This window comes from Bicyclus anynana, chromosome 25 (genome assembly GCF_947172395.1).
Source record: "Bicyclus anynana chromosome 25, ilBicAnyn1.1, whole genome shotgun sequence".
NCBI classification, from domain to species: Eukaryota; Metazoa; Arthropoda; class Insecta; order Lepidoptera; family Nymphalidae; genus Bicyclus; species Bicyclus anynana.
The window spans coordinates 4397029-4421493 of NC_069107.1; the positions used below are offsets into that span (position 1 = coordinate 4397029).

Sequence of the window (24465 nt, forward strand, 5' to 3'; positions counted from 1 at the left end):
ATATACAAAAGAAACTTGAAAATCCAAGGCTTTTCTGTTTTGTCAATAACCTATTCGCTAAATTAAGTAATTTTTAGCCAAAAATCACGTAGCCTAGGACAACAACAGTAAAGCACGATAAGTTTAAACAACTCTAATATGCTAATAAGATAATAAACGTTCGGTTTTCCTTTCGTTATGACAATTGTGTGTGAGTCACAACACAATTGTGTGTGCGTGCTGCCCGTATTTTGACCTTTGTCCGCCGAATTTAGAGATTTTGTGTTAACGAACGGCCGTGAGACGAACTCTCCGTTGGCCGATAAAATGTGTGTCGATGTACTTTCGTTGTCGAGCCGTTTAGAGCTCGTGATAGCCCAGTGGATATGATCTGCCTTCGATTCGAAGGGGTCGGAGAATCCGGTCCGGGGTAAGCAGCTCTAACTTTTCAGTTATGTGCATTTTAAGAAATTAAATATCACGTATCTCAAACGGTGAAGGAAAAACATCGTAAGGAAACCTGCATACCAAAGATTTTTTTAATTTTCTACGTGTGTGAAGTCTGCCAATCCGCTTTGGGTCATTTTGGTGAACTCCTAAATCTTCTCATTCTAAGGAGTAACTCGTGCTCAACAGTGAGCCAACTATGGGTTGTTAATGATAGCTAGGAGTATATGTATACATACAATGTACACACGTACATACTACAATAAAAAGACGTAACGTAAAAACTGTCTCGTTGTTTCAGTATTTCACAATCATCAGCTTGGAGTTAAGAAAGAGTTGGCGTTACACGTCACGATAAGCCATTAACGTAATATTTTGATAGTGAGTGCGTTATATAATCAAACATTGTTACCCTAAGCCGACAAACGTGCATTAGAGGAGCGTGGTTGTCTAATGCTCTCTTCAGGAGAAAAAGAAAAGATAAGAAGTAGATTCGGAGAAAATTTACTGTGATAGACACGCGAGTGATTTTATAGGGGTTCCGTACTAAACTGGTCTGGCTGGTGGGAGGCTTCGGCCGTGGCTAGTTACCACCCTACCGACAAAGACGTACCGCCAAGCGATATAGCGTTTCGGTACGATGTCGCGTAGAAACCGAAAGGCGTGTGGATTTTCATCCTCCTCCTAACAAGTTAGCCCGCTTCCATCGTAGATTGCATCATCACTTACCATCAGGTGAGATTGTAGTCAAGGAAACTTGTAAAGAATAAAAAAAAAATTAAGAAAATCTTAATCTGCCCAGCCGGCGATCGAACCCAGAACCTCCGTTTTGTAAATCCACCGCGCATACCACTGCGCCACGGAGGCCGTCAAATAAACAAATGATTTATTGAGCAAAAACACATATAAAAATAGAGATAGATAAAATAGTTTCGCCCGTATGAAAAGCATTCCTCAGCACACTACACAGGTAGACACTGTTCTCGCTGGAGCGCAAAGAATACCTATGACAGGCCGCCTTTGTGCGTTCGTCGATGTCGGAGCGATGCCAAATAAACAGAAAGAATTCGCTCGTTGTCGAAGTGGCATTTTATGTGCCCGGTGCGATGACCCCTCGATTGCGCCGTTGCCTGTTGTGCAACTCTTGGAGATACTTATTAAAAATGGGCAATTGGGCAGTCATGGGCAAAAGTGTTGATTTGGTGGAATCAATTTATTTTAAATTAATTTACTTGTATTTGTAGCACTTAAAAATCAATTAATTTAAAGCACCGGTTTGGAAGACCGATTTCACCGAGGAAAACGGCGCGCAGCTTTGGAGGAGTTCGTTTTGAAAAATATAAATGTGTTACAAAAACTTACCTTTGCACAAATGATCCTACAAGAAATCAGAGCCGATTGTTTCTGTGATTCTTTTCAAAATCTTTTGTTTGCCAAATCAACTGACCAATTATAAAGAAGGATTTTTTTTTTATTATTCTTTACAAGTTAGCCCTTAACTACAATCTCACCTGATGGTAAGTGATGATGCAATCTAAGATGGAAGCGGGCTAACTTGTTAGGAGAAGGATGAAAATCCACACCCCTTTCGGTTTCTACACGGCATCGTAACGGAACGCTAAATCGCTTGGCGGTACGTCTTTGCCGGTAGGGTGGTAACTAGCCACGGCGGAAGCCTCCCACCGGCCAAAAAATACCACAACAGCTGCATCAGTATTATGGGCAATATACAAAAAGTAGGACGGTGAGGTAAGGGCGTCCCAGAGGCAGATTAAATTAAATTAAACGATTAAATGAGAGGGGTTAGGCCAAATAGTTCACCACGCTTTCGTTTGCCAATGCTGATTGGCAGACTTCACACACGCAGAGAAATGAGAAAATTCTCTGGTATGCAGGTTTCCTCACGATGTTTTTCCTTCACCGTTTGAGACACGTGATATTTAATTTCTTAAAATGCACACAACTGAAAAGTTAGAGGTGCATGCTCCGGACCGGATTTGAACCAACACTCTCTGGAATCGGAGGCAGGGGTCATGTCCACTGGGCTATCACGGCTCTCCAGCAGCTAAATAAATGAAAAAAATAATAAATATAACTGTGTAGGTACCCTACAGGAGTATTTACCACTATGCGTTGAGGATCATTTAAAATTCGCCCAAAAATAAATCCGATATAATAAATCTTTGCCCAAGCACTGGGCCGCTTTGCATTCGAGGCGATATCGGTATACCGTTACTGCATTCGGCTTCTCAGAAACACTTCGGATAACGGAGTCTCAGCTTGGTTTTTACGCACTAGTACAATTAAAGGACAGCGTCATACGGTAAATTGTCTCGCCGGTCCAGTTGTTGGCCTGGGGCTACTGATAACCACGTCCTGGGTTCGATTCTTGTGTCGGACAATGAAATACTGAGTTTTCTTTCTTTTAAGAAATTTTTATTCGGAAATTAGGCCATGATTTCGAGGCTTGGGTCAGACAATGAAAAACGAGTATTTCTTGCTTCTAAGAAATTTTCTGCAATAATTCTCAACCCGGCGTTGGGAAGTTGTTGATACGCTGGCCATAGACTAATCTCGAAAAACGATTATTGGTGTGATTTTGATATTTTTTTCACTGCCCAGTTGCTCACATACCTATGCGTGCTGCAGGCAGCGCCGCTGATTTGGTAGTCAGTGGCTGGCATTATACCACCTTGCCTTAGAAAACATGATAAGCCAACCCGTATTGGAGCAGCGTGGTGCGTCTAAGCCCAATATACCCTATAAAGGAGGAAGCCTGACTCTTTAGTGGGCCGTTATGTCAGCCACTGACGATCAAGTAAGCTCACAGGCCTGCAGCGCTAACGGCTTTGGAGCTGAAAAAACTGATCGTGTGTTGGTCGCGATGTGCATGACATAATGCCTATCGATAATTGATCGTCAGTGGCTGACTTTAAAACTGATAATTATGATCACACGTGTGTTTGAATCACGAATTAATTGCTCCACTGTACTTATAAGAAAAAGTCTACGGAAAAATTATATTTTTTCCATTAATTAAACATAAAAAAAGTACCGCTATAATGATTAATTAATTTGCAAACTATCCATATACGGTTTGCTCGCCTATACTTAATGATTGCTTATTAATTTTTAATTACTCGTGACTGTACACTTTATAAGCTAATTAGACACCTTTTTGACGGCATCTGTGGCAGTGGTATGCGTGGTGGATTTACAAGACGGAGGTCCTGGGTTCAATCTCGACTGGGCCGATTAAGATTTTCTTAATTGGTCCAGGTCTGGCTGGTAGGTGGCTTCGGCCATAGCTAGTTACCACCCTACAGACAAAGACGTACCGCCAAGCGATTTAGCTTTCTAGTACGATGCCGTGTAGAAAGAAACCAAAGGGATGTGGATTTTCATCCTCCACCTAACAAGTTTTTAAAAAGTTAGTGAAACAAAGTTATAGATAAAAAAATATTAACATTTTTTTGTATCAGATAAATAGTTTACGAGATATACCGTAAAAACCATTTCAACCCTTATTTATAAGATGGGGCGCGGGACAAGGGTGGCGACCCCACAAAGCTTAGCTTTAGCTTAATACTGACCCCAACTACACAGCAAAAATATAAAATTGCGTCCTCTCAAAAACGCAAGGTAAGGCCTAAAAAATGTTACATTTCAATGGACTATTTTCTTTTTTTATTCTTTACAAGTTAGCCCTTAACTACAATCACACCTGATAGTAAGTGATGATGCAGTCTAAGATAGAAGCGGGCTAACTTGTTAGGAGGAGGATGAAAATCCACACCCCTTTCGGTTTCTACATGACATCGTACCGGAACACTAAATCGCTTGGCGGTACGTCTTTGTCGGTAGGGTGGTAACTAGCCACGGCCGAAGCCTCCCACCAGCCAGACCTGGACCAATTAAGAAAACCTCAATCTGCCCAGCCGGGGATCGAACCCAGGACCTCCGTCTTGTAAATCCACCGCGCATACCACTGCGCCACGGAGGCCGTCAATTTTCCGTTTATTTAGTTAGTATTTTAAAAATACAGCTTACAACTTGTGTAGAAAAACGGTGACTAGTAAGTATTTATGAGCGAGGCGGGAGTCTCTCCCGAGGCGCACTTGTGACAAGCAGACGCGACACCGACACGTCTTGTGATACGCCAATGATTGATTGTGGTGTCTATTGGATGCACGTGTTCAAATGTTACTCGAGTGTTGCCATTCGAATTAATTAACCCTTCAAAAGTAAAACAAAAAATAAAGAAACTTTCATCTTCAATTAAAAATGGGGCGGAATTTCGCGGCGGAATATGTTTTAACAAAGAAGATGTTCCAATTCAGGTCCACTCTTGTACCCTGTACCATTAAAATTTAAAAAATACAAGGATATTATTAAAATTTATTAAAGTGAATATATCTACTAACTTAATAAAAAGAAATAAATAAAATAAAACCCCAAATTTTACAATTATATCAAGATGGCGCCCATAGAGCAACTATGACGTGACAATTGACAGCGAACGTCAAATCGATTAATGCATTGAAAACGTCATCTATCCGCCATTATTAATATTGCATTTCTTGGGAGATAATGAATATTATTTCGAAAGAATTAAGGTAAATTCGTAGATTTCGAACAAGTTAACCCTTCAAAATAAAAAAAAATAAACAAACTTTCATCTTCTATTTAACCCTCTTATAGTTATAAAAACATTGCGTATTGTTATCGGTGCCGTGCATTACAGTGTATCTCCAGATACAGTGTTTTGTGGTTACATTCTTAGGTAACCATGTCTTCGTACGTGGTTTATGAATCGCACTCAGCAAAAAATATTGTTATCCTTGCACTGTTTTTTTGCAATATAAGTGCATTGATCTTTTACATACCGATAAGACTATTTACTTTTATAATGTTGCGTTTTTTATTTGTGTTTTGTATGTAATAATTATATAGTCTATCTAGCTGTAGTTCATTGTCTTGATGTGCTGGGTAGGATTAAAAATACAAATTTTATCACACACGTAAACAAATTCATCGTAATCCATCATATCTGATTGTGAGATTTACTTTAGTAATTACGTCTGTGTAAAAAAAAAAAACCGTGAATGTATTATGTAAATAAATTAAGTATATTTACTATTTATTTTTGTATTGTTTTGAATTTATAACCATTGTGAGACATGATCAGGCAGATTGGACAGGGGTACTTGAGCGTACCACCATCAACTTATCAACTCCTGGTACTTATTGAGAATGATTTCATTGACCGACTCAGTTTAACATGCGACCAACGACATATTTCGTGTAAAAATATACAACCGCAAATACCGTTATACCTTTCAATGCGTTGAGACGAAAGATATAGGAGCACCTCCGCTGCTATTGGATGACATTTTGTATATTTATCTTCACTTGATCGCATGCTCAGCTACCAGGAGGACATGATTCGGAGGCGATACACTAACCACCGGTCCCGGTGGTTTTACGTTTAATATCTTTCATTTTCTTTTAGCCTGTTGTGCATGTAAATTGCAACAACGAACGTGTAACAAGAGTCCGTTATCACCAGCTATCTGCATTACGAAACTAATCACAGTTTTAACCGGTTTCTGTTGCCGTTTCCGTAAAGCGAACGTGAAATTAGCATTTATTAAAGTATTATCTACATTGGCGAGTAGTTGCGGGGCAAATATTAATTTTCTCGACCTGTGGTGCAACCGTGCGAATGTTCACCTCGTAAGCAGAATACTCCTATTCCGGGTTGAATACATTAGCGATGTAATTCAGCTAACCACCGGTTTGGTACGATTTTGAATACATTTTTTGTTGAATGATCGCCTAAAGGCTATTTTTTCATGAAATACTAGCTGACGCCACGCGGTTTTACTCGCGTGGTTCCCGTTTCCGTAGGAATACGGGATAATTCTCAATAAATTCTCAATAATTCTCAATAAATAGTTCCTGAGAATAGCACGTTCAATCAAACAAACAAACTCTTCAGCTTTATAATATTAGTTTAGATTCTACCTACAAACCCACATTGTCAAAATTTCAAATTCTGCTGGAATCCTTTCAATTATTGAAAGATTTCCTGGATGAAAAATCTATACACCACCATATGACAATTTAGAATACATGGACAAAATGAAAGAAGTAGTAAGTAATTTACGAAAGAAGCCCTTAGAAGCGATTATATATTCTTTAACTATGATATCTGTATATCTAATAGTAACCTAATACTGCAATAGATATTACAATTTACGTAGAAATCACAATAAATTCGTTTATTTCAAGTTGGCTTAGTTTGTTTGTATGTAATGACTGTACTCGGAAGGCGGATTAAAATATTATAGGTTAAGTTGTTAGTAATGAAAAAGCTCATACAATATTATAAATAATACCTTACACTACTAGACACAATATTTAGATTTTTCAAGATAGGTAACTGGCTGACCAAGTAAACAAAAGTGTATTAAATACGGTTAGGATATTGTCTTTTGCGACATTAATAAAAGCTGTCACTCAGGCGAGATTTTCCTGCAGTCTTGAGACTTTAATGACCCATAAATTTCGTGAATATTTTCCTGTACAAGACCCAGCTGTCGGGCCGCTTAGTTTTATGTGTTAGTTGGTCTCCTGCGAGATTAGAATTCTCAGAATAAGGTAAGAGACATACATAGTTTATTATTTATGGTGGAACGGAACGAGATATAAATGTATATGCTCTTAATTTATTCTCGAGAATTACCTATGCATTGTTTTATTCATGCCACTTTTGTGAAGATCATAAGGCGTTATACTCGAAAACTTAATTGTATTGTTCGGCTTTGGTGGTAAAATGAGAGTACTGAATTCTAACTATTAAAAAAAATGTATCTTACATTGTGAGTTTAACAATTGGGCTAATGAATTATTAGCTATACATAATTTGTTAAATATAAATTCCTATATATATTAGTTTATATGTAATAGTCAAGTGATCGCCACCGTGGACGCTAGCTTGAGGCGCTGGTTGGAGGTCCTTCAGTGGAATTCATAGACCTTGTAGGGCACCCCCAGAGGAACATTCAGCCGCTGATTGTCGAATTTAAACTCTATTTCTTTTTTGGAATACTTATTTACTTTATTGGAATGATCCCCAGAGGATGCCCCTACAACGTCTATGAATACCACTGTTAGAATTCGCATAGCGCGCATTTACTATATTTAAACTAATTACTAAGAAGTATAAAAATCCTTTTAAGGTCGATGTTAAAAACTGTTAATAATATGCTATTAAATGTCAATGCGCCTGCCAGGAGCGTGGCCGTGAGGTGTTCAATTAGCCTTTTAGTATGCCTTCATGAGTCACTCAGCATACGAGTCAAACGTATAGTACTTGGTTACTAATTACGCATTAGTATTGCTTCCTACTACGATTGCCGGTGACCTTAACCGCTGTCCGTGCTTTATTTCGCTAAAACGCGCTTGGCTATCATTTATTATTGTTATAAAGATCCATATTTACATAATAATCACTGCACATGTAGCGTTAAACTTCGAAACAAATGCGTTTGACCACCTAAAATCTAGATAACAAGAAATTGCTTATAACAGAAATATAACATCGCCTTTTTCTAGCTAGGGTGCCCACACAACCAGAAAAAAAATCCGTGAAGTCGATTTTAGCTACTTGTGCCGTAACAGATTGAAGTTGTTTCATCAATGGTTTTATAGCGAAAAGCTTCGATCAACAAGCGAAGGTGGCAGAAGCTAATGTCAACCACTGACGATCAAGTAAGCTCACATGCCTGCAGCTCTAACTGATCGTGTGTTGGTCGCGGTGTGAATGACATCATGCCGATCACGACCAACAAACGATCAGTTTTATCGACTGTCAAGCCGTTAGCGCTGCAGGCATGCAGGCATGGCTGACATAAGGTAATATCTTTGTAATAGTGAGTTATAGGTACATGTACTGAATTGTCGAGTTATATTAATACTCTAATATATCATAGTACGGACTAGACGACGATACGTAGAGCATTGAATAGAGTCTAATAAACCCAATCTCGCACACTCAATAAATGTAATCTAAATCTATTTTGTGGTATTGTAGGTAGTAGGTTATCTCTGGATCTACAGAACCGATTTGGATTTTTTTTTTACCACTAAAAAGCAACGTTATTTGTGAGTGTCATATTTATATTTAATCCTTATATTGTCACGGGAACGGACAACTGCGCGGGCTAGTTACTAATAAACAAACACATTAATAAACTTTACTTTCCTGAACTATGCACTTTGCAATTATGTAAAGTCCAGGTGCAGGGTAATAACTCTTTATTAGTCTCCAGATACTGCTATAGTCGAAGAGCTTGTGACTTAATTGTGAAACTTTTATGCGGGTTCAATTTTACTTTTTTTTCCTCCTAATTAGTGTGACAAGCAAACTATCGCCTGTAATACACATGTCTAAGTTACACTCGCTAGGAACGTGTCAATGGGATACCCTGCCAACATGTACTAGCAAAAGTGTTAAGCTTTTAAGGTTGTAATTTTAACGGCAATTAATTTAATTAAAACTGGGCAATATTGCGTGGCGATAGAAATTAGCGTAGCCATCGATCCATCGAACATACGTCAGCTTTGCTAAAATTATTACGTGAACTCTATTAAAAGTAATATTAAGAAATAATTTATTACTCTTAAAAATACATAATATAAATAAAAAAACATTGAGAATGAATAATTTAAACTAGAATGTAATTAAGTTTAAATCAATTGTGTTTTTTTTTATTATTTACAAGTTAGTTAACTACAATTTCATCTGATGGTAAGTGATGATGCAATCTAAGATGGAAGCGGGCTAACTTGTCAGGAGGAGTAGATGAAAATCCACACCCCTTTCGGTTTCTATACGACATCGTACCGGAACGCTAAGTCGCTTGGCGGTACTTCTTTGCCGGTAGGGTGGTAACTAGCTATGGCCGAAGCTTCCCGCCAGCCAGACCTGGACAAATGGATCGAACCCAAGACCTGCGTCTTGAAAATTCACCACGCATATTACTGCGCCACGGAGGTCGTCAAAGAGGTGCACAAGAAGTTAAGACTTAGTATGATATTACTAAATGACCACTATCTCTTGGTCTAAAATAACTTGTTTATTGCAATAAATCTAATTGTATGTTTATTACAAAGTGTTCATAATAAACTTCGCGACACATTAAATTGACCGAGCAGCTGTTCACTCTTCAAATGTTTGAATAAATGAATTGAACGTTCAATTGACGGTGATTTTAACTCATTGTGTCTGAACGATTTATGTGATTTACGAATACTTACTGATTCTTATTCAAATCTGTTTTTTTTTCATTACAAATAACATTTACTAAGTTTATTATTTTGTTTTTAATATGACTAAATCCATATTGCCGTTTCTACTTGGCCGTTCCAATCTCATCTCACTAATATTATGAAAGTTTGTGTGTAAGTGTGTATGTTTGTTACTCCTTAACGCCACAGTCTTATTTTTATTCTGAAAAAATCCATAGCTCCCGTTAGATAGTTCGAAAACCAGAATTTCACGCGAACAAACTCGCGGTGCGTCAGCTAGTTAGCTATAAAGACTGTCTTAGTATGATATTACTCTCATGACTGGTGCTCGAACCCAGGACTTCTCGGTCCGGTTCCGGCTTCTTAACCGTTGAGCTATTGACGCTCAAAATATGTTTGGATTATTTTTATATAAATGGATGTATTTTTATTTCTAGGACTATAATTAAGGTACTTTTAAATACTTTATTGTTACTTACTAATATTATTATTGTTTGTTCCAGGTAATAACAATCACAGGATGTAAAATGATCCCCCGTAAGGCAGAATTACATAGTATTTACAGGGCTGATTTTTATTCGTGTTTCAAACTTTATTTTTTTACGTACGTACTTATCAAATGATTATATTATATAGTTACATTCGACAAAACCACAAACTTTACATCCTTATATTATTCATCAATAATAACCCATTTTCGGCTAATTTTTGAGCACGAGTCTTCTCTCAGAATGAGAGGGGTAAGGCTAATAGTCCACCACGTTGGCCAAATGCGGATTGGTAGACTTGACACACGTAGAGAATTGAGAAAATTCTCAGGCAAGCAGCAGGTTTCCTGAAGATGGTTTTCTTTCACTGGTTGAGACACTTAAGCTATACAGCCATTACTGATAAGTTGGAGGTGCATCCCCCGGATCGGATTCGATCCTACGCCCTCCTAATCGAAGGCAGAGGTCTAATCCACTGGGATATCACGGCTTCTTCATATCTACTGTATAATATTAGTATAAATAATATGCGAGTATAATAAGGCATTGAACTAAAGAGACAGTTACCGCGGCATTTACAAACAGCTAACAATGTGGCTGATCACAATGCGCCGCTTCACAAAACCGCGTGCGCCGCACAGTGGGCAATCACAAAAATCACCGGGCCCGTTATGAGATGAACGATACACGGCACAATGCTGTTTTAATATGAATCGGGGGCAGGTTTTCACACCAATGCTTACCTATGTCGCGTGGTCCGAGTATAAAGCGGAAAGCGTGTTAGTGCACAGCCTGAGTTATAGCGTTTCGCGTATGAGGAATTCGAAAGAAACAGACTGTTATCATCATCATCATCACATCATCTGTTCTTGCTTGTGGATGTCCAAACACAATGCTCACTAGCTGCCTGTGACCAGTGCCTTATTTGAATCTCGTCAGTTTACTTAGTAGGGGGTATTTACGGTGTGAGGTCGCTATTCTAGTAAATTTAGACCCCAAACGTTCGTCGGCTCTTCAAATTATGAGCCCGTCCACCTACATCAGTTCTGCGACTCGTTGAGCTATGTCGGTGACTTTCGTTCTTCTGCGGATCTCCTTATTTCTGATTCGATCACGTAGAGATAGATACTCGGAGCGTAGCTCGTTCCATCGCTCGCTGTGTGACTCTCAGCTTTCTTATGTGGCCCATAGTTAGCGACCAAGTCTCGGAACTATAGGTCATCACTGGCAAGACTTTTGTCTTCAGGCATTGAGGATGTTCAGGCGTTGGTCGACCCCTCACCAGGTGGTCTGAAAACCTAACCTTACCTTTGGAAATCCCTACAAAAGGTCCTGCAGTGGACGTTCATCGGCTGATATGATGATGATGATGATAACATGTGAATATTTTCCGCTGTTCTCTTACCCTTTGTCCCGTGTACAAAATCACACGCGACCTCTATGTCAATCGACAACCGTTAGTATAGCTGAAAAACCATACAATGCGATTACCATACCCATTGTGGGCAGAGACTACAGCTCGCTCCACATTTCGCGATTGAGCTTGGCTTTGACAATCATTTTGATTTCTAGGATTGGGGACACGGAAGTGTGTAAGACCATTGTTAGATATATTTGTGCTAGGAACGCAGAGCTAACCATAGATAATAGAGCAGCATAGAATGTTACAGTTGGTCTATGGTTAGTCTAATCTGTGTTGAAAATGCCGGTCGTAGATTCTTACTTTGTTAATTAATTAATTATTTTTGATGATTATATGGTGCTAATTAATGTAATCTCGTGTTGTTTATTTTAACCACTTCTGATTACTAATACTGTGTTATTTTTATGTGTAAAATTACTTTTAACATTGTTAATATAAGTACAATAAGGTGTCATCATCACCAACAACCCATATTCGGCTCACTGCTGAGCAATAAGGTGCACTTTCATGTATTTACCTTTCAGTGTTTTTTTAAATATAATTCCATCAACTCGTATATGGCTGGTAATCACGTCACAAGTGATCCTCGTGGTTTTTTAAATAGTAAAAGTGTGTGTTAGTGTGTGTGTGCAGACACACACAAACACACACAAGCTGCTTTAAACAATTAAACAACACGCCTGTCAAACGCATGCCCATCTGAGGGCGCGTCAGAGCCCTGGCTGGAGAGTCTGGCTGGTGGGAGGCTTCGGCCGTGGCTAGTTGCCACCCTACCTGCCGGTACGTACGCCAAGCGATTTAGCGTTTCGGTACGATGCCGTGTAGAAACCAAAAAGGAGTGTTGATTTTCATCATCCTCCTAACAAGTTAGCCCGCTTCCATCTTAGACTGCATTATTACTACCAGGTGAGATTGTAGTCAAGGGCTAACTTGTAAAGAATAAAAAAATAAAAAAATATATATATATAGAAGAATTGAGTTGGAATTCACAAGTTTCGTTTTTGATGGCATACACCTTACCACTACGTTCAAAGGCAAACAGACTTTGCCAGTAGATTGCTGATTACGCTAGATATTTTAGTAATTAACTTATTTTAAATGTTACACAAATAATCCCACACATTTTAAGGTTCAACCCGTCACAATAATGCACTCGACTTGATAAAGAACATGTGCCGCGGTAATGGGGATCACAAATTAGGCCCGATATTTGCTCGTACTATGGAGCGTGCTACGTATACAGTGGGCGTGTGCCCTCTGACGTCATGACCTATATCGGCCGGTCGTCGCCCGTCGAGTCTGCGACCCGAGAGCGTTCGCAAATGCTATAAACGTGCCCGTAGTAACATTACACTGGGGACTTTTTGTTTATGCAACTTTTTGTCGTGTCACCTCGAGGATGTCGTTTACCTATATTTAACACTAGCGAACGGCCGGATATGGTTGATGCTCAGACCAATTATTGTATAGGACCTGCCTCGCTAGATGTTACTATTCTGTCAAAGTATATGATCAACGATCTAATGCGATTATAGAAACTGTCTCTATATAATCAGTGTTAAATAGTTGTAATCGTGTTCATCGGTTAAAGAGCTCCTCCTTTTTGTGAAATTGAATGGACAACTTCTAGTTTCGTACATATGACCAAATGTAAGCTCATTTTCCTCAGAAAATGACAGACAATTTTGTTCGTGACTATGAGTGCGATACAGGTCCTTCTATAATTGGTCTGAGGGTTGATGATACGAAGCCAAATGTTCCCGGAAATATAGCCGGAAGATATTGTTGATGTTGCAGTTTCGAATCTACTGTCAGAATTTCCGTGTGAAGACCGTGGGCGTTCGTTCCGTTGAGTATTACAGACAGACAGTAAAGAATTTCAATCAATGCTTTGTGTTCTGGTGATTCATATCTCTTCATATATCATCATTATGTAATAGGCTAATTGAATAGGGGCCCTAGGCTAATTGAATAGCACAGGGCTAGGAGCCCTTGCATATTTTGGACTAAGACGCACCACGCTAGTTGAATGTGGGATGTCGGTTTTTAACTGATAAGGACTGTGTTGACTTTCATATTGCTGGCGGCTCGAGAGTCAAAACCGTTGTGGAAGTCCATGCAATAGGCCCATGTCCAGCAGTGAATGTCCATCTGCTAATGATGATGATGATGATGATGATGATGATGATGACTCACACTATCTTGATACTGACTGAAATTGACTGCTTACGTGCTTTCTGATGTGCGACGGTAACCAATCATCCTTCAAGTCCCCTACTTCAGGCTGGTACAGAGATTTTTATTGAAGAAAAAACCTCAATAAATCGTAGCTCGTCCCAGGATTTTAACCTTCAGAACCTCATGATCGGAAGGTACTCAGACTAGCCGCTGGGTCAAGGAGGCAGTTGGCACTTTGAAACCTAATAAATAAATAAACATACACGCAATACACACATCACTTCTTATAGCTCCAAAGTAAACATATAATAAGCATGTGTTATGGGTACTAACCTCATAAGAAGGCTCAGAGTCACACAGCGGGCGATGGAACGAGCTATGTTAGGAGTATCTCTGCGTGATCGAATCAGAAATGAAGAGATCCGCAGAAGAACCAATGTCACCGACATAGCTCAACGAGTTGCGAAGCTGAAGTGGCAATGGGCGGGGCACATAGTTCGAAGAGCCGATGGACGTTGGGGTCCCAAAGTGCTGGAATGGCGACCCCGCACTAGTAAGCGCAGTGTTGGCCGACCCCCCACCAGGTGGACTGACGACATCAAGCGAGTCGCAGGGATTCGCTGGATGCAGGCGGCTCAGTATCGTGATGTTTGGAAGTCCCTACAAAAGGCCTATGTCCTGCAGTGGACGTCCATCGGCTGATATGATGATGATGATGATGATGGGTACTAAGATAACGGATTTTATTATATATATTTATAACATATAAGTACTTATACTCTTAGTACACCAAGACACTGGAAAACACCACACAAATAGTTGTGGGAATCGAACCCACGGCCGTGGATGCAGATAGCAGGGTCACTGCCCACTGCGCCACGCGACCGTCAATAAAGTATAATAGGAAAAGTTGTGGTGCTATTAAGCTTTAATGGTATGGCACGGAAGGATACTGACCCGTCCCGACTTCATTTAGACATGACGGACGCGCGTCGCTCAATTAGGCACAGTCCGTTAATCAAGCAAATTATGAACTAGACTAGATTGTACGTCCAATTTGGCCCTAGTTGCTTAATTAGAACTTTAATTAGTTCGTTCACCGCTGGTTTATTTGAATATAGAACTTAATTTACTATTCCACATATCCTTGAATACATTCATTAAAAAAACAAGCTTTAATATTTCGGACACTAAATTGTTTTCAAGATAAAAAGAGCACAAACTAGACCAGCTTCTTGGTACTGTTTTATTGGCATAAAAGATACTATGATACTAACTACTATATATACACTATATATACTATATATACACTATATATACTATATATACACTATATATACTATATATACATGGAATTAATCCACGCGGACGTATTTTTTATGGACGTTTTTCACAAATCCCACGGGAACTATGAATTTTTCCGGGATGATAAGTCTCTGTGTTAATTTAGAGTAAAATTTATTTTCATTCAAAATTTTAGCTAAATCGTCGCAAAATTGACAAAGTTTCAAACGAACTTTCATCCCCTATTTTATCCCTTTGGGGGTAGAATTGATCTAAACCCTTTCTTAGCGGATGCCTACGTCATAACATCTACTTGCATGCCAAATTTCAGCCCGATCAGTCCAGTGGTTTGGGCAGTGCGTTGATAGATCACTATGTCAGTCAGTCACCTTTGAGTTTTATATATTTAGATTTAAGCACAATAGAACTTGAGGTGATGGGTCTAGTTCATCTTTTGAGATCTGAGAAACACTTACTTGCGGGGCAGGTTGAATAAAAGTTTACAAAATAGACTATCTAGCTAGACTGTGCTGTCTAAAAACAATTCAAGATCCGTCTAGACATTTGAAATCATTATTCTCTACCTATATATAACTATACTACTCGTAGTGTCTTCTAAATTAGAATTAGGTATTTTTGGTAAGTACACGTGTGTGTACGCCATTTTCGTTTTTCCATCATAAAAGCGAAGTATCAAAAAGACAGTATCAATTAAATAATAAAAAATATTTAATTAAAGTTAAGGTAAGAATTAATTTTTCATTCGTATCTCCAATTCCAGTTGCGCTTATTATTCTTTACCTCACCTTGCGGTACCGTTGCACCCACTTCTGAGAATTTTTACCTTTTTATGTGGGTAAGTATTTCGAAAAACAGTGAATCACTTCTCATCAGTGAGTTTTTGCCTATGGTATGGTTGCCACATCTCAAAAAAGTTTTATGTGATGTGGCACCCATAACCGGGGTGTTTCATGACACGATTTGTGCACCTTCAAGGCAAGAGTGAATAGGCATTTTCCAGGCGAGCGCGGTTCATCTTAGACCTCATCATTGCTTTCCATCAGGCATGATTGTAGTCAAGAGCAAGTCTATACAACATAAAAAAATCTTTAAAAATAAGTTTTATGATAAAACTTGTCTATAAAGATTTCAAATTGCACGTTTACTGCTAACGGGATGCAACGAATGCAATTGATTAGTTTAGTTTTACTTTTCATTATCATCACATCAGCCATTGGACAATATAATATGTGACAACCCTATTTTTAACAAAAGTTTAAAATTTTTCTTTATAAATTTTCAGAAACCATAGATCAAAAGAAACGGTAATTAGGATATAATACACTTTTGATTTTCAAAGAATCGTGGGACTGTGCCAAGTTTCTTTGACATTGTAACGCTGGTGTGTAATTATTATTAATAATGTAACAAATACCGGAAATTGTAAACGCTATGACTGTATGTAACATATTAAGATGACTCGTGACCGTGTGAGTTCTACTACTAAATAATGATTTGTTTTTAAATTATATGGAATCAATAAATATTGATATTGTTGAGTCAACATTTTCCGAACGATACGAGTAAATATAACCTTCGCTCTGTTTGTTCGTCGGTGGAAAAGAGACACTAAATCTGAAATCGTTTAAGTAAATATTGAACAAAGAAAATATTTTGGATTTTTTTATATAAGTCAGTCAGATCTGCCGTTGTATGGACACAAAAACGTTGAAAATCCAAACCCTTTGTAACTAAAAAAAAATTAAAACCGATCGACTGCTAGGGAAATTTGTGAACACTGCCCATACATAAAATATACACACAGTCGTTTTTCCTCTTTTTTAAAGTCTGTGAACCATTTTTTTTTTATTATTTACAAGTTAGCTCTCGACTACAATCTCACCTGTTGGTAAGAGAAAATGCGATCTCAAGATGGAAGCGGGCTAACTTGTTAGGAGTAGGATGAAAATCCACATCTATTTCGGTTTCTACATGACATCTATCCATCCATCCAGTATCCATCTAATTACTAATCTTTTTGCTTATTTATCTGTGCCATTTCGTCACTTTCTTAAATAGCTTGACGTAGCTTAAACGTTTAATAACATTTCGATTAAACAAACACTTGCACTAACGCAGCAAGTTTCACTTAATAAAACAAACATGCAGCTTGAGTTTTCGCCGGTCCATTAGTTAACTGTCAGTCAGTAAGTCAACAGATTCGTATGAGTTAACGGCTATGTATAATTCACAGGATGGTTCAACGTACTGAGGTGACATGACTGACCTAACTGCGACCGCCCACGCGTTTATACGTCACAGCATGGTTTCTATGGATTTTTATTCGATGATAGTTATATTTAGACTGCTATTTGTTCTCTCAGTTAATATGAATAAGTTAACGGCTAAATGTAAATGCAAGGGATGGTTCAACGTACTGGAACGACAAAGGCGGCCTTATAGCTGTAATCTAAAATATAGCAATCTCCAACCCCTGATGACAGTACCTACTTGCGGAGAAAATCAATACGAAATTACGTCACTTGAAAATCACTAACAATAGATGGTAATTTTCGTGTAATATCCACTACTACAAAATTAGAGAATAGGCCTGCAGGACATGACTGACCCAATTGCGTCCACCCACTCGTCAATACGTCACAACATAATTTCTATGGTTTTTAGGGTTCCGTAGTCCACAAGAAACCCTTATAGTTTCGTCATGTCTATCTGTCTGTCCGTTCGTCTGCTAGCGGTTTAGCGCAGAGACTATTACTACCAGAAAGCTTTAAATTAGCATGAGCGTGTATATTAAAAAACATTTTTTTAGACTCAAGTGTCCCCACCCTCTACTGGCTAAACGGTTTTTATAGATGCGTGAAAAGAATCAAGAGAGTATGATATGTAATGAAATTACAAGGTAAACTATAACAGCTAAGTAGCAATAGCTATTTAAAGCCGACCAACTTAAAAAACTCGATTATTGGAAATCGAAAATTGCATGCTGATTCCGTTGTTAATTAAAAAGATAAAGTTGTCAGTAAGGTAACTCAGTGTCTGTTAAAACTAGAAAGCTGAAATTTGGTATGGGTATGTAATATTTATATTAATTACGTCTACAAAGTGATAAAAGGAAAATTTTAACAAATTAAAATTTTGAGGTTTCTTCCCTACATGCAAAGTGAGAGATGAATTTTTTTTTCGTCTATTCATGGAGTGGCTATTATCGGTATTTAAAGTGCTAACTTAATCTACGGAGCCCTACACTGCGCGTGGCCCGACACGCACTTGGCCGGTTTTTTTTATTTAATGAGTAAGTCAATAGATTCGACAGCTAAATGCAATTCACGACATAGTTCAACGTACGCCGAGGACATGACTGACCTAACTGCGATGATCGCCCACGCGTCCATACGTCACTGCCTGTTTTTTTTTTATTCGATGACAATTAGACAGTAGAATAAATGTATTTAATAGATAGTTAATAAATGCAATCGGAAATGAACCGAGGAAGCTGAATTTTGCATACGATGTGGGGGAAGCCTAAAAAACTTAACTTTAAATTTTCGACCAAAATTAATAGATTGTGCATTTTGCGCCTCCTTAAAAAAAGGGTTGAATTCAGTGTTTATTTACAATTACTCGGTTCTCAGTTAAGATACGAGAATTTCTACAATTAAGGTCCTTTACATTTTTTACCTATCGTTCATCGTTATTGGTCGACAATTTGAAATTAAGCTTTTCTACACTTTCCCCATGTCATATCCAAAGTTCATCTTTCTCGGAACATTTGCATTTCTCAGCCGATTTTTCCGACATGGCTGTAAGAGTAGTTGGTTTGCCTAATTGACTGCAATTTTTTTCTGTCTGTGAGTAAGTCAGCCATAGCCCAGTGGATATGACCTCTGCCTCCGATTCCGGAGGGCGTTGGTTCCAATCCGGTCTGGGGATGCACCTCCTCTTTCCCTCCTCCTCCTCCTTTATGTGCATTTTAAGAAATTAAATATCACGTGTCTCAAACGGTGAAGGAAAACATCTTGAGGAAACCTGCATACCAGAGAATTTTCTTAATTCTCTGCGTGTGTGAAGTCTGTCAATCCTCATTGGGCCAGCGTGGTGGACTATTGGCCTAACCACTCTCATTCTGAGAGGAAACTCGAGCTCAGCAGTGAGCTGAGTATGGGTTGACAATGACTGAGTAAGTCAATAGATTCGATAGAGGTAACGGTTAAATGGATTATTCTGCTATAGCATTTAGACATTTTATGTAGATTGAAAGTTAGTTAGCCTTCCTACCATTAGAGAGTACCAGAATACAAATGGCCATAAGTACGGTAGTCAAATTGACATAACCTTCAACGACAAGGTTTTCACGAGGATTTCCATATAGTTTTTAAAAACAAAAGGTTAACGCACCGACACATACTTGAACGACCTAACTGCCGCCCACGTTTCCATACGTCACAGTCACCACGTGAGGTGTTGCCTGTTTAATCACTGCCTAATGGATGGTGTAGTAGAGCATAAAATATTCCATCAATTATTGGATAATGTTGGTGTGACTAAATTACAATGACACGTGGTTGTTCATGATTTATTTTTGTCTAATGTATATCTATACTTATAATAAAACTGTAACAGGTCATTAAGATATTTTGAAAATTTTTATTTGAGGGCATTATACCATACAATCTCTTTTTTTTTTACTCTTTACAAGTTAGCCCTTGACTACAATCTGACCTGATGGTAAGTGATGATGTAATCTAAGATGGAAGCGGGCAAACTTGTTAGGAGGAGGATGAAAATCCACACCCCTTTCGGTTTCTACACGACGTCGTACCGGAACGCTAAATGGCTTGGCCACTGCCACTACCACTGCGCCACGGAGGCCGTCAAAAACGGCCTAACTGATAACCGTGATTTAGTTTTTTTATCGCCCTAATAGTAAAGGGTCACTTGATGTTAGGTGATTTTTGTTACATTCTGACTTCACACCATTTTGAAATTAAGAAGAAATTAAAAAAGAAAAAAATTAAATTACTTGTAGAGGATGTTTTATTCGAAGTATGCAGGTACGTTGATTATTATCTCTATTTATCTTGCGTGTATGTCATACTAATATATAAAACAACACATTGCGTACGTAAATAAATTAAAGATAAAGCAAACTTTATATTATATGCTTTACTAATATAAACGCAAATAGGACGTCCATTAACAAACATGCTTACGATTTACTATGATGTTATACAAATGTTTTGAAGCCGTGATAGCCCAGTGGATATGAGCTCTGCCTCCGATTCCGGAGGGTGTAGGTTTGAATCCGGTCCGGGGCATGTACCTCCAACTTTTCAGTTATGTGAATTTTAAGAAATTAAATGTCTCCAACGGTGAAGGAAAAACGTCGTGAGGAAACCTACATATCTGAGATTTTTTTAAATTCTTTGCGTGTGTTAAGTCTGCCAATCCGTATTGGGGTAGCGTGGTGGACTATTTGGCCTAATCCCTCTCATTCTGAGATTTGATTCGAGCCCAGCATGAGCCGAATATGGGTTGAAGCATACTAATGTTATAGATGTTCATTTTACGTAATATTAACTGCATTGAAATTACAGTTACGACAATGATTTATGAAAGCAAATTTCTTCTACGAGTACAGACGAGATAATTCGAGTAAATTTTTTTTTTTTTTTTGGATAATAAACAACAATTGCTAAGTCAATTGCATACTCATTTCGATAGAAAGCTGTTAGAGTTACTGAGTTAAGTAATCAGAAACATTTGCACAGTAAGCCTGAAACTAAAAAAAAAAATGTGCTTGTGTTAGATTAATACAAACTAATTTTATAAGTGCGAAAGTAAATCTGTCTGTCTATCTGTCATCTGTGTGTAACATGTCCACAGTTAAACTGCTCAACCAATTCGGATGTAATTTGGTTTGGAATTAAACCTTGGAGTATAGATAAGTTACTTTTTTTCCAGGAAAATCTATGGTTCCCGCGCTATTTGTAGAAAACAGACGGCCTAGTGGCAGTATGAAACTGTTACTATCGCGTTAACGTAAACGAGAATTTCTTAGGAATTAAAATAGCGCCATCTAGTGGCTCTACTGCACAACTGTTTCAATTCCATATAAATTCGCGATTACGTTAACGCGATAGTAACAGTATGAAAATATTGAAAACTCCCACTAGGCACACAGAATTTCACGCCATTGGAGTCACGGGCGTCTGTTAGCTTATGAAAGTCTGTAGAGTTTTTTTTTTGATCCAATAGGGTCGTCGACCACATCATCACAATGTGTCGCGGCTTGCAATGGCGTCTAGACTGAGGCGCATTGTGAATATTGTTATGATGCGCTCGATTGATTCACTGCCACTTTATGCCCTTTCTCGCGCTCTATTGTCGTCGTATGCGACTCGTGCGTTGGCGTTTGAATTAACGACCTTTTTGATTTCCTGATGTCCTGATACTTGCATATTGTTTGGTGTGTTTGTTGTTGATACCGTTAAACCTAATTAATGTTTTTTTTGGATTATAATACTTAACTTACTTTAAAAGATCTAATCTTTTATTATTATTTATATAAAATAATAATTTAAAAGGTACATTTCTTAATTAATTTACCTTTATTTTACTCTATATTTTTGAGGGTTTTGTTATTTGAATGATATTATTATCATCGGTCCTACATTTTAAGATATGAATGTACATGGAAATCAGTGGTGTACAAAGTTATTAACTAGGGTAGGCTTTATACGACATTTATTAGTAACGGGTCTTTGGGCAGTGCATTTCTGGCTATTAAAGTGCACGCCATTAAAGGAAATACTTTACTATAATGTAAAAAATTTAACCGTTTTGAAAATTTACTCAAGAAATCTAGAGTGTTGGTTACCCGCTTATGTGTTGCCTGTACGTAATATGTAACTCAATATGCTATTCAAGATGAGACAAGAGGTCGCCGACCACAAGATGTGGAAACGATGGCGTCTAGACTGAGACTCGTTGTGGAAATTGCTATGATCTGCTCGACCGCTTCACTGAGTAGGGACTCCTATCGTTTGACGGGGACTAACGAGTATTCAAGCTATATACAGTTGACCATGCAAAATTTCGGTACTGAAATTCACGTGCATAATTCAAACTATGTACGTACTACCTATTTTATTAGAAGGACGTTATGGTGCGTGTTTAAATCAGAAATGAGTAAACATAGTTTAACAAGTCGCAAAGCAGAAGTGGCAAGAAACCTCAAGGACCACACAAAGTCTTCGGTTTGATGCATGATCTCTTTCGGGTCATGTCTGTCGTCTCAATGGACTGTGAGAGTGGATGTGTGGAGAGTGACTTGTGCACTATAATAGATGGATAACTGGCTAGTCTCAACAGGAGATTTGCCGTTCGCTGTTGCCAATTAGGTTGGCCGCATTGTGTATGAGAAATGTAAAGTCCAAAGTCGCATTTTCATTAGGTGACTTTTATCGCGCGACTCTGTCGCTCGACACGAAGTTCATATGTCCCGCGCGGTGTCGCCTGACGTCCCAAGCGACGTTCACGGGTTACGCAACATGTTGCTATAGTCTGGCAAGTTCGTTGATAAGACTCCCATGATATGCGGGCGACGGGCGGAAAGGCTGCGTGGGTGTGAATTGCGGGGAAGTGAATGTGCATCAGTCGTGGATTTTTCATTCATCGCTAGTTGCCCCCCGCCCTGCGTCCAACATCGGGAGTGTTACGAACGAAGTTGCCAAGCTATAGTCGATGCTCAAACGAGCCATATGTCGCGACATTGTCCCATAACTTTTGAACTACGTGAATATCGAGCGATAAGTATCTGCGACATGTCGCCCAGTGAAAATGCGCCTTTTTTATATAAACTTAGTAAATGTCGCATAAATACTTAGCAGGTATCCCTGCGTCCCCAAAAGTAATTTTCCTCGATCACCTCCCCCGGTGGTCTCTGGAAACACATAAATACAACACGCGGAATATTCCATGGAATAAATAAATATTTAATAGTTTCCCGTGTGATTTATATGCAATTTATTTTAATATCTACGCACCGCACATTTTGTGCTATCTACATAAAATAAATAAACGATTTTCATAGGACAGGTACACTGATGGTCTATTTTCTATTTCGTGCCGATGTTTTAGTACTAGGATAGCATGATTCTAATTGCTGATTCTAGTTAATATTTAAAATGCTTAAAACCTTTTCTCATTAACATTAGCTTTTTTTTTTAATTTGGGGGTAATCTAAATTTATATCTCTCTATTCTCCTTCTAATGTCAAAGAATTAGATGAAATCTTCTGGACCATTTTTTATGTATGAATATTCCAACGCTACTGCTCTACCATTTACAGAATCCATACCTTAATATGCCAGACACTCATTCTACTCACTGGATAATTTGATGGGCAATGGATATTATTGAAATGATCCCTGAGTTTCTAAGTACTTTTATATTAGTTAAATGCCCTTTTCAAACGAGTCTTTGTTATAGCAATGTCTACTCGATTGATTTATACCTTTCTCGGCGTATCGCTGTCCGTTTTATATGATATTAACTGCCTTTCGTCATTGAGCGCGTTGGCGGTAGATTATTATTTACGTTTATAAGACCTCGTTGTGCCCATTTGCGCTGTTTCCATTATTAAGATGACAGAGAACTCCCACTAAGTTATTATATCCTAGTACTTTTGTCAGAAAAACGGGATTGTTGTTGGCGTGCTTTTTCCTGGAAATGTGATAAATCCGTGAAAACCGACGATTTCATCCTTTCAAGATTAACATAAAGCCTTTCTTAGTTTTATTACATTTGTTTAACTCCAAAATTCATCTGTTGTTGACTCAACAATTTTCAATTAAATGTGCTTTATGGGTCCGAGGACCGTTGTCGCTTAGATTCGTCGGTTTTTCGCTGAAAATAACAAATTGAATCAATTATTATATTTATAAAGAACTTCTTCAGAATGAAACCTTCTGTTCAATAGATAAAATTTAAAATCCAACGCCAGGGTTTTCTGTTTAGCAGTAGGTACGAACTTAGGATTAGATTAGATTAGGATTACGAACTAGCCTATAGCTTGCCAAGGTCATTGATGACTCTCCCATGATATGCGGGCGACGGGGAGAAATGACCGTGCGGGTGTAAAGTCGTGCGCGCGGGGCATCGCTACTCTCTCCCGGCCCCCGCGGACCATGGGGATTGTTACGAACGAATTTGCCAAGCTATAAATATAACATATGCGTAGGTACTCTTATCAGTCAGATTTCGAAACATTAGTCATCAAACTATATTCTACGATAACTAGAATAAATTATAATCTATTAAGTTTTTTGT

General features: G+C 38.4%; 1 protein-coding gene across 4 annotated transcripts in view; it reads left to right on the plus strand.

Annotated features, from left to right (window-relative positions):
• LOC112050393 (dual specificity tyrosine-phosphorylation-regulated kinase 2-like) overlaps positions 1-24465 on the plus strand; it is a 161508-nt gene that overhangs the window by 71706 nt on the left and 65337 nt on the right. Inside the window, exons 2-3 of one of the 4 annotated variants that reach the window (XM_052889369.1) lie at positions 728-807; positions 10245-10301. The exons of the other annotated variants lie outside the window; for them this stretch is intronic. Coding sequence (XP_052745329.1) covers positions 728-784 — 57 coding nt within the window. The 3' untranslated portion in view covers positions 785-807; positions 10245-10301. Of the gene's footprint in view, positions 1-727; positions 808-10244; positions 10302-24465 lie in introns of those variants that run through there. 4 annotated transcript variants of the gene reach the window in all.